General features: G+C 59.7%; 1 protein-coding gene across 1 annotated transcript; it reads right to left on the bottom strand.

Annotated features, from left to right (window-relative positions):
- Positions 1-10,574: 10,574 nt before the first annotated feature.
- LOC126226388 (uncharacterized) lies at positions 10,575-11,354 on the bottom strand. Its single transcript, XM_049942221.1, has one exon. The coding sequence runs from the start codon at positions 11,352-11,354 to the stop codon at positions 10,575-10,577; it is 780 nt and encodes a 259-aa protein (XP_049798178.1).
- Positions 11,355-14,251: the final 2,897 nt, after the last annotated feature.

Raw genomic sequence — 14,251 nt, 5'->3', positions numbered from 1 at the left:
CGTCCGCGCGGTAGGCAGTCCAATCAGTGCGCCGAAGGTGAAGGCGAGGCGAGGCGACGGCGGGATCAACAGCGAGATTGAAGAGGACCGGCAGATGGTTTGAGTTCAACTCATGGACGACGTCAGCCGTCAGGAATTGATGCAGGCCTTTTGTGACGGCGAAGTCCAGGACGTCCGGCGTGCCGCGGGATGGGTAGCAGGTCGGCTCCTCCGGCCCGCAAGCGTAAGCACCAACCCTGTCGATGACCTGATGAAATTGGCGGCCGCTGTGGGTGGTGTGCAGAGAATTCCACGCCGCATGTTTTGCGTTGAAGTCGCCGGCTAAAAAGAGCTTCCCCGGGAGACGGAGCAGCGCATAGGCGTCGTCCAAGTCCAGCAGGTAGCGTGGAGGACGGTAGACGGAGACGAAGGTGACCACCCCCGCCGAGGTCACCACGGCCACAGCTGTCGCCTCCATCTGTCGTAACGGTGGCGTGGGTACGACATAGTGGCGAATGTTCCGCTTGATGTAGATCGCGGTGCCGCCACCGCGGGTGGGGCGGTCGTAGCGATAGCACTTGTAGTTTGCGATGTTGGCCCGTAGACCCGCCTTCAGGTGCGTCTCCGTCACGAGGAAGATGTCAATGTTGTGGGCTGCAAGGAAGTGCTTGACTTCCAGGAGATCGCGGAAAAGTCCGTCTGCGTTGTATGTGGAAATACGGAGTTCCTCGATGCGTCGCACCCTATCCATGATGCTGGGGAGCGTCACTGGTGGTGTGAAGAACGCTTCGGATCGTAGATTCTACGGTGGCAGCAAGTGTGGCGGGCAACGCCTGGATGGCGCGGCTCATCTCGGTGACCGCCGTCATCATGGTTTGGAGGAGGGTGAAGAGGTCGTGGGAGTCGACACCCGGCTGCTGGCTGTCCTGCGGAGTGAGGTCGACGGGACGGCGGCGGCGCAACGGCGGAAAGGCGGCGGGGCCTTCGGGAACGTCCGTCGGAGCAGCAGAGGACGCAGGGGCGTCTCTGCGGATGACGTACGGTGCAGCAAGTGGACGTTGCCAGGCGTTAGGAGGGCGAGACTGCGAGAGTGAGTCCCGTCCCTGCTGCTGGGCCCCCGCGTGGCGGAAGCTGGCAGGAGTGCTGCTGACGACAGCGGTCCTACGGCGGCGATCCCTGGCGGTGAGCGGGGGAAGCCCTCGTTGCCGGCGGCTGGCCTCCTTGTGCTTAGGACACGACCTGAAGTTGGCGGGGTGTTGTCCGCCACACAGGCCGCACTTCGCAGGTTGTTCCCGAGGTACTTGGCATTGCCGACTGTCATGGGCGCCGCCGCACTTGACGCAAACAAAAGGCATCGTACAACCACGGGCAACATGGTTGAAGCCTTGGCACCTGTAGCATTGCGTTACCCCACGTGACTTGCGGAGCGTTTCGGCAGACATGACAAGTCCGCAAAGGCGGGTGACGTTGAAAATCTTCCGATGGTCAGGCGTATCAGGAAGGATGACGATTCTGAGGCCCGACCGACGGTTAGTGCCCGGTATTTTGTGGTAATCCACGATCGTGGCGGCAAAGCCGAGGTCTTCCAGTTCTTCTTTGACCCAGTCGTTAGGGAGGGACTCAAGAATCCCCCGAAGAATCACCTTCAAGGTCGGCGGCCGAACGACCGGAAAAGTATAATTCGGGATGCCTTGCGAACCAAGGAAGTCCATAACGGTGGAGTAGTCGTCGAGGGTGGTGACAGAAAGCTTCAGCTTGTCGCCGCCCGTCTGGCGCGCGGTGAAAGGCTGCGTCAGGTGCTGCTTCAACCACTCGTAAAATTCCTTATAGGACGAGGGAAGCTGCAGCACGATCGGTGGAATACGCTTCTGCTGTTGCGGTGGCGGCTGTTGCTGCTGCGCCTGGTGCTGGAGAGTGGGCGGAGCCGCATCGTCAGCGTCTTCAGGGATGTCATCGAATCGGTTGTGCACCGGAATATCCGTCGCCTGCGGCTGAGCTTGCGCCGCCCGCGCTTGACGCTTCTTCGGCGGTCTGCGGAAGCCATCATCCGGCACATCGGCAGCGCGCGAACCACTATCAGTGCCCCTCTTCTTCCGAGAAGCCGCCGTCGACGGTGTCTGCCTCAGGACGACGTCGTCGTCGAAGGAAGTATCGGAGAAATCGGCCAAATCGAGGTCCATAGTCGAAGCCGGGTCCGTCATAATCGTGTTCCTCTCTGCCATAGCTCTGGTCGTCATAGATGGGGGGCCGGATGGGGCCGCCGACGGGGCAAGCCCCGCCGGACGGCGATCCGCCACACCCGTCGCTCCGCGCACGTCCGTCTGCTGCGACATCTCGCACTCGAATGGTAGCAAGCGCGGGAGGCGCGGCGCGGCGGCGCGCAGAGTGGCGGCCGCTCTCTCGGCCGTCCGCGCCCGCCCGCGACACTGGCTGGGCCTGGCGGCGCGGCGGCTATTCTCTGCCGCCGTGCTTGCCGCCTGCCGCTCTCGCTCTCGCTCTCGTGTGTGTACGCGCGTCGTCGAAATAATGGCAGATCAGGCGGCTACGAACGAGACTGCTGCGGCACCCGCCGCCACCGGCACGACGAAGAAGGCCAAGTCTGCGGCGTCTGCGAAGAAGCCGCGCGCCAAGCCTGCGCACCCGCGCACCTCTGAGATGGTGACGGCCGCCATCAAGAGTCTGAAGGAGCGCGGCGGCTCGTCGCTGCAGGCGATCAAGAAGTACATTGCCGCGCACTACAAGCTGGACGCGGAGAAGCTGGCGCCCTTTATCAAGAAGTACCTCAAGTCGGCCGTCGTGGCTGGCGAGCTGGTGCAGACGAAGGGGAAGGGCGCGTCCGGCTCTTTCAAGCTTGCCGGCGCCGGCGGCGGGGCGGCCGAGGGCGGCAAGGCCCGTGCCGGCGGTGCGAAGAAGAAGCGCGCCGCTCCGGCCAGCAAGGAGAAGAAGGGCGCCCGTGCGGCCGGCGCAAAGAAGGCTGGTGGCGTGAAGGCGGCGACCGGTCGGAAGGCGGGCGCCGCCAAGAAGGCGTCTGCGGCGTCGGCGGCTCCCGCGGGTGCGAAGAAGGCGGCTGCGGCCAAGCCGGCCAAGGCCAAGTCGCCGTCGAAGGCGAAGAAGGCCGCGAAGGTTCCGACGAAGAAGCCGAAGGCGCCGCGCCCGAAGAAGGCGACGACGCCGTCTAAGGCGAAGGCTTCGCCCAAGAAGAAGAAGTGAAGTTAAAGTAAAGAAAGGAAAGGGGAAGGAAGGGAAGGGCTGGCGCTTGACCCCGTCGTCCCCCACCCCCCTCCCCCGCGTCGTCTAGTGGCGCGCGATGGCACGGCTGCGCGCGGCCCAAAACGGCCCTTCTCAGGGCCATCAGAGGACGTCGGGAAGGCGTTGATTGTCGTGCTTGGCGCGTTGTGTTGTCTTGTTTGGGTGGCCGTGCGTGCATGCGCCGGGGTGTGTGTGTGTGTGTGGGGTTGGTTGGTGTTTGTGTGGCGTTTCTGTATGACCCTTGTGGGTACTGTGTGCGTGCCGTGGTGGTTGGATTGTGGGGCCGGTGGCGGTAGGCGGCGGCGCGCGGTAGCGGAGCGGTTGTGGCCGTTTTGTTTTGTGTTTTGTATTTTGTGCGGCGGCCGACGGTTGGTTTCTCATGTTTCTGGAGACTCTGTTTGTTTGCTTGCTTTGCGGATGGCGCGTCTTGTTTGTTATGTGTGTGTCCTCTCTGTGTGAAAGGGGGACGGGGACGTTGAGACGTGGAAGTGGCCGGCGGGAATTGGGAAGGCGCGGTGGCGCCTCGGAGACGGCGGCGGCCAGCCACCCGTGGTGACGTCGTCCGGCTGTTTGTTTGTGTGTATTTGAAGGGGTGGGGTGGGATGACGTCGATTGTGATTGTTGGCGAGAGCGGCTGTGTACGGGAGGGAGGGTGGGGAATTGTGGTGGTTGTTTTAACGGGGCTAGAGAGAGAGGCTGGGCGGCAAGACCGACAAAAGTTTTGCTCGCGACGGAGAGATGTTAGTGGCCCTGAAAAGGGCCGTTTTTTTTGTGTTGCGCGCGTGCGGTGCCGTGCCGCGGCTAAGCGGTTTAGGCGCGCTCGCCGCGGATGCGGCGCGCGAGCTGGATGTCCTTGGGCATGATGGTGACGCGCTTGGCGTGGATTGCGCACAGGTTGGTGTCTTCGAAGAGGCCGACGAGGTAGGCCTCGCTGGCCTCCTGCAGGGCCATGACTGCGGAGCTCTGGAAGCGCAGGTCGGTCTTGAAGTCCTGGGCGATCTCGCGCACTAGGCGCTGGAACGGCAGCTTGCGGATGAGCAGCTCTGTGCTCTTCTGGTAGCGCCTGATTTCTCGCAGGGCGACGGTGCCCGGCCTGTAGCGGTGGGGCTTCTTGACGCCGCCGGTGGCGGGCGCGCTCTTCCTCGCCGCCTTGGTGGCGAGCTGTTTGCGCGGCGCCTTTCCGCCGGTGGACTTGCGGGCCGTTTGCTTTGTGCGGGCCATAGCGGTTAGCGGTGCGTGCGGTAGCGAAGCGTCCGGTGCTGCCTTGACAACGGGCCCGCGCGGGCCCGTGCTGCGCTTATATGCCCTCGGTGCGCGTGGTGGGGGGAGGGCGGGCCAGAGTCTATATAGGGGGGCGGCGCGCGCTCACGGCGCACCGTAGCCGACTCGCTAGCGCCGGGTGAGGAGCTGCCGCTTGTGCTTTTTTTGTTGCTTGAGGAGGAGGAAGAATGACAGGCCGCGGCAAGGGAGGAAAGGGGCTGGGCAAGGGTGGCGCCAAGCGGCACCGCAAGGTGTTGCGCGACAACATCCAGGGCATCACGAAGCCCGCCATCCGCCGCCTGGCTCGCAGGGGCGGCGTGAAGCGCATCTCTGGTCTGATCTACGAGGAGACCCGCGGAGTGCTGAAGGTGTTCCTGGAGAACGTGATCCGCGACGCGGTGACGTACACTGAGCACGCCAAGCGCAAGACTGTGACGGCCATGGACGTGGTGTACGCCCTGAAGAGGCAGGGGCGCACCCTGTACGGTTTCGGCGGTTAGGCAGGCAGCCGGTGTGCTGTGCTGTGGCCTTCCCGCGGCCGTGCCGTTGCCCGTGCTTGGTGGGAGAGACGAAAAACGGCCCTTTTCAGGGCCACCACACTGTTCGGAAATTGAAAAGTGCGAAAGGGTCTGTGTTGCCTGCCTGCCTCTGTGTGTGTGTGTTTGTTGTTGTTGTTGTTGTTGTTGTGCGCCTCTGTTGCTTTGCGTGCGTGCGTTCCGTTTGGAGTTTCGACGTGACGTGTGTGATGATGGATGCGGGAGGGCGCGGCTGAGTCCGGTGTGTGCGTGGTTTGTTTGTGGCGCGGGCCGGATCATCGATCGGATCAGCTGTTTGGTTTGGTTTGGTTTGTCCTGTGCCTGTGTGTTTGGAGAGCGCGCGCGGCGGCCCGCGTGTCGTCCGTCGTCGGGCCGTTACGCGCTCTTTTAATTATGAACATATTAACAATGATCACATCACATTATTGGTGTATTGATGTCGTTGTCGTTGTTTGGAACGCGACTGTGCGTGCGTGGAGGGGTGCAGAAAAAATGTGTGTGTGTTCGGCCACACGGGCTGTGGACAAGATGGCGGACGTGCGCCGGCGCTGTGGACGTTGTTGTAAAGTGCGGCGAGGACGACGGAAACTTTGCTTTGGACGTAGGTTTGTGTGGTGGCCCTGAAAAGGGCCGATTGTTGTGAGGCGAGCCGGCAAGGCAAAGGCGCGTTTGCGTTTGCGTGCAGGGAGCACGCAAGCGCAGCGCCGCGGTCCCTGTTTAGGCCTTCTTCTCGGTCTTCTTTGGCAGCAGGACGGCCTGGATGTTGGGCAGGACACCACCCTGTGCGATGGTGACGCCCGACAAGAGCTTGTTGAGCTCCTCGTCGTTGCGGATGGCGAGCTGCAGGTGGCGCGGGATGATGCGCGTCTTCTTGTTGTCGCGGGCCGCGTTTCCGGCCAGCTCGAGCACCTCAGCCGCGAGGTACTCCATGACGGCGGCGAGGTAGACGGGCGCCCCGGCGCCGACGCGCTCGGCGTAGTTTCCCTTGCGCAGGAGGCGGTGGATTCTGCCGACCGGGAACTGGAGCCCAGCCCTGCTTGAGCGGGACTTTGACTTGCCCTTGACTTTGCCTCCCTTTCCGCGTCCGGACATGGCGTTTGGCTAGTGGCGTAAGCGCTAAACACGTAACCGTAACGGTGCGAGCCGCAGCGAGTCGAGCAGCGGAGTGCGTGCGTGTGCCGGCGGCGGCGGGGTGGGGGTCCCTTTATGGGCTCGGGTGCGGCGGCCGGTTGCGCGCGCGCCCCATTGGTCGGCGGCCGCAACAGGGCGAGCTGGTAAAGGTGCGGTGTTGCGGTAGCGGCGGGTGCCACTGTGTGGGGAGACGCTGACTAGAGCGGAGCGCTTGCTGCCTGTTGTTGTACGTTCGAGATGCCGCCCAAGACTAGCGGGAAGGCCGCCAAGAAGGCCGGCAAGGCGCAGAAGAACATTTCGAAGGGCGACAAGAAGAAGAAGCGCAAGAGGAAGGAGAGCTATGCCATCTACATCTACAAGGTGCTGAAGCAGGTGCACCCCGACACGGGCATCTCGTCGAAGGCGATGAGCATCATGAACAGCTTCGTGAACGACATTTTCGAGCGCATTGCGGCCGAGGCGTCTCGCCTGGCGCACTACAACAAGCGCTCGACCATCACGTCCCGCGAGATCCAGACGGCTGTGCGGCTCTTGCTGCCTGGCGAGCTGGCCAAGCACGCCGTGAGCGAGGGCACGAAGGCGGTGACCAAGTACACGAGCTCCAAGTAAGGAGGAGGTTGTTACTTCGGCTCTTGGAAGGAAGGAAGGAAGGAAGGAAGGAAGGAAGGAAGGAAGCTCCCTCCGTTGCGAGAGCGGCAAAACGGCCCTTTTCAGGGCCACCAAATTGCCTTTGCGGGAAGAGCGGAATTGTTTGTGTGTGTGTGAGTGAGTGAGTGAGTGAGTGAGTGAGAGGGGCGGCATAGCTACCCGGTTTGGTTGGTTGCGAGGCAGCTGGTGGTGCTGCTGTGCCGTGGTGGTGTGGTCTCGAATGTGGTTGTGGTTGTGGTTACTGGGGTACGGCCGCGAGGGTTTGGTTGCCGCCGGTGTGACGTGGAATGCGTGCACGAGTCTTGGCGTGGTTGTTTGTCGACACACAGATAGATCGATAGGAGGTGTTGGTGCTGTCTGTGGCGCTGATTCATGTCTTTGTCTCCGTCTGCCCGGTTAGTCACGTGACTGCAATTGAAAGTCCTCGCGATTGATTGATTGTTGGATGTCACCGTTACGGCCGTCTGTTGTCACATCATACATGATGGCGAGGGTGAAATGTTGTGTTGCCGTCGACTATTCCCTTTGCTGTACGGCGCGTTGGTGTGTGTGTGTTGGTGACGTTTTAAATGGACGTGTCGTACTATCATCCATTACGAAGTCGCCAAGAAATGTACGGGCGGGTGGGGTAGGCGACACGCACGGTGGTGTACCTATTTGGCCCTTGATTTGATGATAGCCGTTTCTGCAGTTTGACTGATGATTGATTGGACTGTTGTGCGCACGCACGTCATTCACGGTGCACGTGTGTTCGGTTGAGTACAGTAAGCGTGAGGCTAGACGACGACGGTCGTTGTTTGTTGTTATGGGCGTACACGCGTTTCGTTGGTCTGTGTCCCCCGGTGTGAAATGGCAGGTGTGTCGGTGATGTGATCCGATCCGGCGGCTCTGAGTAACTGTCAATATCGGCGCGGTACACCGGCGTCATGGCAACGTGTCGGTGTTCACACCAGTCGCACTGTGGCACCGTCGGCGCCGCGAACGGTGACGAAAGGCTGACCTTTGATCGGTCGAGTGTCGTGTCTGGGCAGAACGTGTGGAATGAGCAAAACTGTTGGGGACGGAAACAATGGTGGAGGAGGGGAACGGAAAGTAATAAAACAAACAAAATGGAGAAGCAATCACCGGAAAACGAAGCAGGGAAAAACGGAGAGGCGCTGTCTATAGCAACGGAACGTTCCCGTGCATTGCAGCCGCACTGAAAGGCGTTTACGGCGCGGCTGCAGGTGTCGGCCGTGGTGACGGCTGAATTGCATTGCCTTCCCGGATGAAACGTTCGCCGACATGGCTCGGAGGAGGAATCTATGAGAATGCGTTGCCCTTGCCTGCCGTTTCGTGTGCCCTCCTGTTGTGTACGCTGTTGTTGTCCGGTGTAGCGAAGGGTGTGTATGTAGGGGTGTGTGTGTGTTTAGTGGGGAATTGGAAGGTCGATAGCTGCCGTCACGGTCAAGATAACGCAGTCAAAGGTGTCGCGAAAAAGTGTGTTAGCCGTGGTTGGTTGGTTCGTGTGTTTTAAAGAGAATGGACGAGAGAGAGAAAGTAGGTGGAGAGTGCGTTGCGTGTTGCCTAACTGCGTCCGCGAATATGGCAGTAGTTGGTGGTGGGCGTGCCCTTGCATGTGGCCCGGAAGGCGTGTCCGTTTCGCGGTAGTGGCACCGCTGCTGGCATATTCGGGAGATGGGAGGGGCGCGAAAGGAGAAAGGAGACGCGGAGGCTTTTAAAGACGGGGAGGGCGCGTGTGGGTGGCTCGCGCTGCGCTCGGCGGTTGTGTTTGTGCAACAAATGTGTTGCCGGGAGGGGACCGTTGTTGTGGTGCGGTTGTAGCCTCAGACGCGGCCGGCAGTGAACGTGAGACGACGGATGCGGGCCGGGGCGGCGCATGTCGCCGGTGCCATGCCTTTTAAGAGCCGCGTGGTCGGGGGTGTGCGCACCGTGTGTCGTGTTGCGAGACAGCATCATTTGTGCTGCGTGGCGTGGCGTGGCGTGGGGGCGAGGAGAGCGAGCCGCGCGGTGTGCTTGTGCGCCGGAGAATGGCACACTGCGCCTGCCCGTTGAGGAGGCCGATGGCCGTGGTGTGGTGGAAATGGAGCGCGTCGGACGTGCACCAATGAGAAAGAGAAACAAAGCGGCGACAACGAACGAAAGGGGGAGGGAGGCCATTGTGTCACATGCGGCGGTGGGAGGAAAAAAAAAAAAACAAACAAACAAACAAACAAGAAACGAAGACGTAAGAAAGAGGAGAAACAACAAAGAGAATGAGTCGTGCGTTCGCGAGGGGGGGTGCGCGTGTAACTCCGGTACGCGCAGTGCCGGAGCCCAACGGCTGTGTCGTCGACGCCAGTGCTTGTCGGCCGAATGGGTGCGGGAATAGAGGCAGCGTCGGCACGGAGAAGCAAGCAAGAAGGAAGGACGCACGCGCGCTGCGGCGTTTGGCGCGGTTTGCGGCTGGCGCCTTTGGTGGCAACGGCCGGGACAAGCAGCGGTGTATGGTGGTGTGCGGGGCGGACAGGGGCGGCGGCGGTGGTGGACTGGGAGGAGGCGAGGCGGCGCCGACGGTGGCGTGTGGTACGGCGAAAACGGGACGGACGGACGGCGGATGTTGGAGAGGCGCCGCGCACGCAGACACATGGAAGGAAGGAAGGAACGAACGCAAGGGAACAAATGGAGGGGGCGAATGTGGAGATGCGGGCAGGCGGTGGTGTTTGTGGGCATGTGGTGGGGAGAAGGGCGGGGGCGGGAGGACAGAGGCGAGGCGACTGCGTGCTTGCTCGCTCGCTCGCGTGTCTTTTGTTTTTGTGTTTGTTTTTCCATCGTTTGGTCGCCTTGGAGCCTGTCGGTCCCGTCCGTGTGTGGCCACGCTTCGGGTGCGTGTATGTTTGTACGTTTCGTTTGTTCGTCTTCTGCAGCAGAGGCGGTGCGCGGCAGTGGGAACGCCTGCCTGGCGGCTGGGACGGCCAGCAAATGCGGTTGGATGGGCGGCCACAGCACCGCACCTGTGCCCAAGGAGGCGACGCTGGCGGCGGGGCCCCCTCGGATGCGGCCGGCTGGGGGCTGTGTGCGCTGCCGCTGCCGCTGCCGCCGCCGCCGCCGCCGCCGCCGCCGCCGCCGCCGCCGCCGCCGCCGCCGGTGCTGGTGCTGGTGCTGGTGCAGCAGCAACAACGACGAACAACGAGTAAGCAAGAAGAGGACGAAGCGGATGGCTGGTGGGTGAGTGCATTTATTTAGGCGGTCGACAAGGCAGTGCGTGATGTGGCGTTGTGACGGGGGTTTGCTCACGTGGCCTCGTTTGTGTTGATGCGCAGGAAGATGAGATGCGGGCAGACGCAGACGCGTACAGAGAGACGAGCCCGGTCTGCAGCAGGATGTGTGGCGCGGCGCGCCGAGTGCAGAGCAGCGCGCGCCGCCTGGGCCGGGCTGGGCCCGCCCGGCGGCGGGCCGCGCTGTTGTCGCGGACGTGAGCGCCCCCTGGCGGGTGGTCGGAGGCGGCGCGGTGGACGTGTGTCCGGTTGGCCAGTGCACATTGCGAGTGGCTGGCTGGCGGTCGGCGGCGAGACGGGAGAGGAGGTATGTGTCGCGGGCGCCTTTGCTGCGCTGCGTCGTTGCGTGCCTGGGCGTGCGCCTGTCGACTGTGTGTGACTGTGTTGGGCGTTGTGCCACGTACGTGTGTGCTCGGCCGAAGGCGTCGGAAGAAAAAGAGAGAGAGAGACGGGCGGGAAAGTGGGTCGGTGTGCGTGCGTCGCCCGTGATGCGATGATGTCGCGTCATGTCATGTCATGTCTTTGCGAAACGGCTGCCGAGAGGTGTGTGGTGGCGAGCGGGAATGTGCGTTTGGTGGTTGCCGGCCGGCCGGCAGTTGTTGGTGGTTCCTCCTGTGTGGTTGTTTGTGCTGCTTTGATGGCAACGTGGAAGGACGCCGGTTTTTCCGTGCCTTGCGTGTGGTTGTGTCGACGGTGACTGGTTGGGGGTGTGCGCCGATGCACGTGCCATGTTGTTATGTTTGGGTCGTGAGTGTGTTTTTGGCTGTGTTGTTGTGTACGGGAAGGGGGAGAGAGGAGGAGGCGGCGGCGGCGGCGGCGGCGGCGGGGGTGATAGTGCGTGCAGTAGTGCCGTTGCGACGGGCGTCGGGTGGAGCCGTGCGTAGTGGCGGAAAGGTGTAGGTTGCGGGAAGCGAGCCCGTCGCGTGTCGTCGTCGACGACGGGGTCGCGTGCGCTGTGAATCGAGAGTGGCGGGAAAGGGGCAGCGTGCCGCTGTGTCGTGGTCGTTAGCAGAGGCCTGTGTGCCTGTCCGTTTGTTTTCTGTCGGACGCTTGGTGCGAGGTGTTTGTTTTGTTTTGTTGCCGCCGCCGCGGTTGTTTTTGTTTGTCGGCTGTGCTGTGTCGGTGGGTCGGCGAGCTGTTTTGCGGTGCGTGAATGTGTTGGTGCAAAAGTGGCGGCGGCGTCATGGCTGCGACCGCGACGAGCCGCGGGCGCGCCATTGATGATGTTGAACACAGAGCGGCTGTGTGCAATGGGAGGCCTTGTGTACGGGTAGCGGTGTTGTCGTACGTGCATCCGGCCCGGTGCGGAAAGCGCCGTTGCGGTTGCGGGTTGCCTCTGGTCGCGACGTGTGGTGCTCGGCTTTGTGGGTTTTTTTGGTGCCCCTTTGGCCGGTGGGTGGTGTTTGTTGTTTTGTGTGTGTGTGTGTGTGTGTGTGTGTGGTCGGTCTCTTTGGCGCTCGGTATATATCTGCCTCCTGCTCGGTCTTGTTGTCGACGTCGTCTGTAGTTTTTTGCGGCTTGCCGACGACCGACCGACCGAACTACTACCTACCTGTGACAGCTACGTGTGGCGCCCGAAGGTGAACGTAACGTGACCTCGGCGCCCTTAGCCTAACCTAAGATGTCCGGCCGTAAGGTAGGTGCGGCCACCTGACGCCTCACGTCCGAACGCTTAACCTAACTTTGACGCCTAACCTAACTTTAACCCTTAACCTAACCCACGTCCACCTAACGTAACCTAACCTAACCCAAGCGACGCCAACCCTAACCTAAGGTGTTGTACACTGCGAATGTCGAAGGCATGTTATAGTCTTAGGTGGAGAGCACTACACGCAACAAGCGGCTACACGGGTAGCAGGGGTTGTGTGGCGTGGGCTGGGCGGTTTTGTTAGGTTAGATGGCCTTGGGCAAGTACAGAAAGGGGGCAACAGCAGCCTCAACGGGTGCGGGGACCAAGCAGCAATCGGTATCGTTTGTTAATTGTCAACTGTCGAAGCTGCGTTGGTACAGTACCGGAACCGCAAGCGCTGACAGAGAAAGCACCGAAGCTCTGCAATCGTGATAAGGTACAGAAAGCTGGCTGACGCCAGGGATAAATTCTGCCGAAATTGTCACAAAGGTACAGACGGTGTTTTAGAAAGGCTCGATTGCATGCAACCGGTGGTGGTGTGTTCGTCGCTGTTTGAGTAGTAGTTTTGATCCTGTAGTGAAGTAGAGGTGGATGGTTCCTGTGAAATATTGTGGGTGGAGGTTACACCCAACAACCGAGCTAGGTTTAATAATAATTGGCTCCTTTGACCGACCTCCCGACGCAGCAGCATTAGTGGCAGAACAACGGAGAGACGGATTTTGGAAACACATTTCACATACATTTTCCTCAGCATGTTAGGGTCTTAGGTGGAGATTTCAATTTACCCGATATAGACTGGGACACTCAGATGATGTTCAGGACGGGTGGTAGGGGGACAGAGAGCATCGAGTGACATTATACTGAGTGCACTGTCCGAAAATCACCTCGAGCAAAATGAACAGAGAACCGACTCGTGGAGATAACATCGTGGACCTACGGATGACAAACAGACCCGAACGTGTTTCGACTCTGTATGTGCAGAACAGGGACGCAGTGATCATAAGGCCGTTGCAGGGAGGACGGTGTATCTATCTGTTTTGGCTAGCAAGAGTAATAGAAGGCAGATTTGCAGACGACCCGACAGATGAAAAGGCAAATGCCTGTTCCGACACTGACAATGTTGAGTGTTCATGGAGAAAGTGCAAGGCAATGGTAAAAATGCGTTTTTAGACAGGTACGTGCCGAGTGTCGAACTGTGAGGGATGGGAAAAAAAACCCACCGTGGTATACTACAACAACAACGTTAGGAAACTGTTGCGAAAGCAAAGAGAGCTTCACCCAAAGTTTAAACGCAGCCAAAACCTCCGAGACAAACAGAAGCTAAACGATGTCCAAAGTGTGAGCGTAAGGAGGGCTATGCGTGAAGCGTTCAGTGAATTCGAAAGTAGAACAAACCCTATGTACCGACGTTGACAGAAAATGCTAGGACGTTCCGGTCTTGCGTTGAATCAGTAAGTGGCTCGAAACAGCATATCCAGACACTCCGGCATGGTGATGGCATTGAAACAGAGGATGACACGCGTAAAGCTGTGAAATACCTAAACACCTGTTTCCAAAGCTGTTTCACAGAGGACGGACCGCACTGCAGTTCCGTCTCTAAATGCTCGCACGAACGAGAAACCGGCTGACATCGAAATAAGTGTCCAAGGAGGAATGGGAAAGTCCGCCGGACCCGACGGGATTACCAATTCGCGATTCCTACACAGGGTACGCGAAACAACCTGCCCCCCTTCTAACAGCCGTGTACCGCAAGTCTCTGGAGAGGAAGGGAGGGTTCCAAATGATTGGAAAAGAGCACAGGTAGTCCCAGTCGTCGAGCAGATGCGCAAAAACCATAGACCCATATCTCTGACGTCGATGTGTTGTAGAACATGTTGTTTGCTCGAGTATCATGTCGTTTGTGGAAACTCCAGAGTCTACTATGTAGGAATCCATGTTGGATTCCGGAAACAGCGATCGTGTGTGAGACCCCCAGCTCGCTTTATTTGCGCATGAGACCCAGAAAATATGAGATACAGGCTCCCAGGTGGATGCCATTGTCGTTGACGTCCGGAAGGCGTTCGATACAGCTCCGCACCGTCGCCTGATAAACGACGTAAGAGTCTACAGAATATCAGACCAACTGTGTGGCTGGATTGACGAGATGTTAGCAGACGGAACACAGCATGTTGTTATCAATGGAGAGACAGACGTCTACAGACGTTAAAGTAACCCCTGGCGTGCCACGGGGGAGTGTTATGGGACCATTGCTTTTCACAATTCATATCATATAAATGAGCTAGTAGATAGTGCCGGACGTTCCATGCGTCGTTTCGCGGATGATGTGCTGTATGTAGTATACAGAGAGGTTGCAGGACGATCGGCAGCGGATAGGCACCCGGTGCAGGGAGTGGCAACTGTCCCCTTAACATAGACAAATGTGATGTATTGCGAATATACAGAAAGAAGGATCGTTTATTGTATGATTGATTATATGATAGCGGGACAAACACTGGTAGCTGTGACGTCTGTAAAATATGTATCTGGGAGTATGCGTGCGGAATGATTTGGAAGTGGAATGA

The sequence above is a fragment of the Schistocerca nitens genome, unplaced genomic scaffold (genome assembly GCF_023898315.1).
Source record: "Schistocerca nitens isolate TAMUIC-IGC-003100 unplaced genomic scaffold, iqSchNite1.1 HiC_scaffold_305, whole genome shotgun sequence".
Classification (NCBI taxonomy): Eukaryota; Metazoa; Arthropoda; class Insecta; order Orthoptera; family Acrididae; genus Schistocerca; species Schistocerca nitens.
The sequence above is the reverse complement of the archived record's forward strand: the minus strand, read 5'-3'. Positions and strand labels throughout refer to the sequence as shown.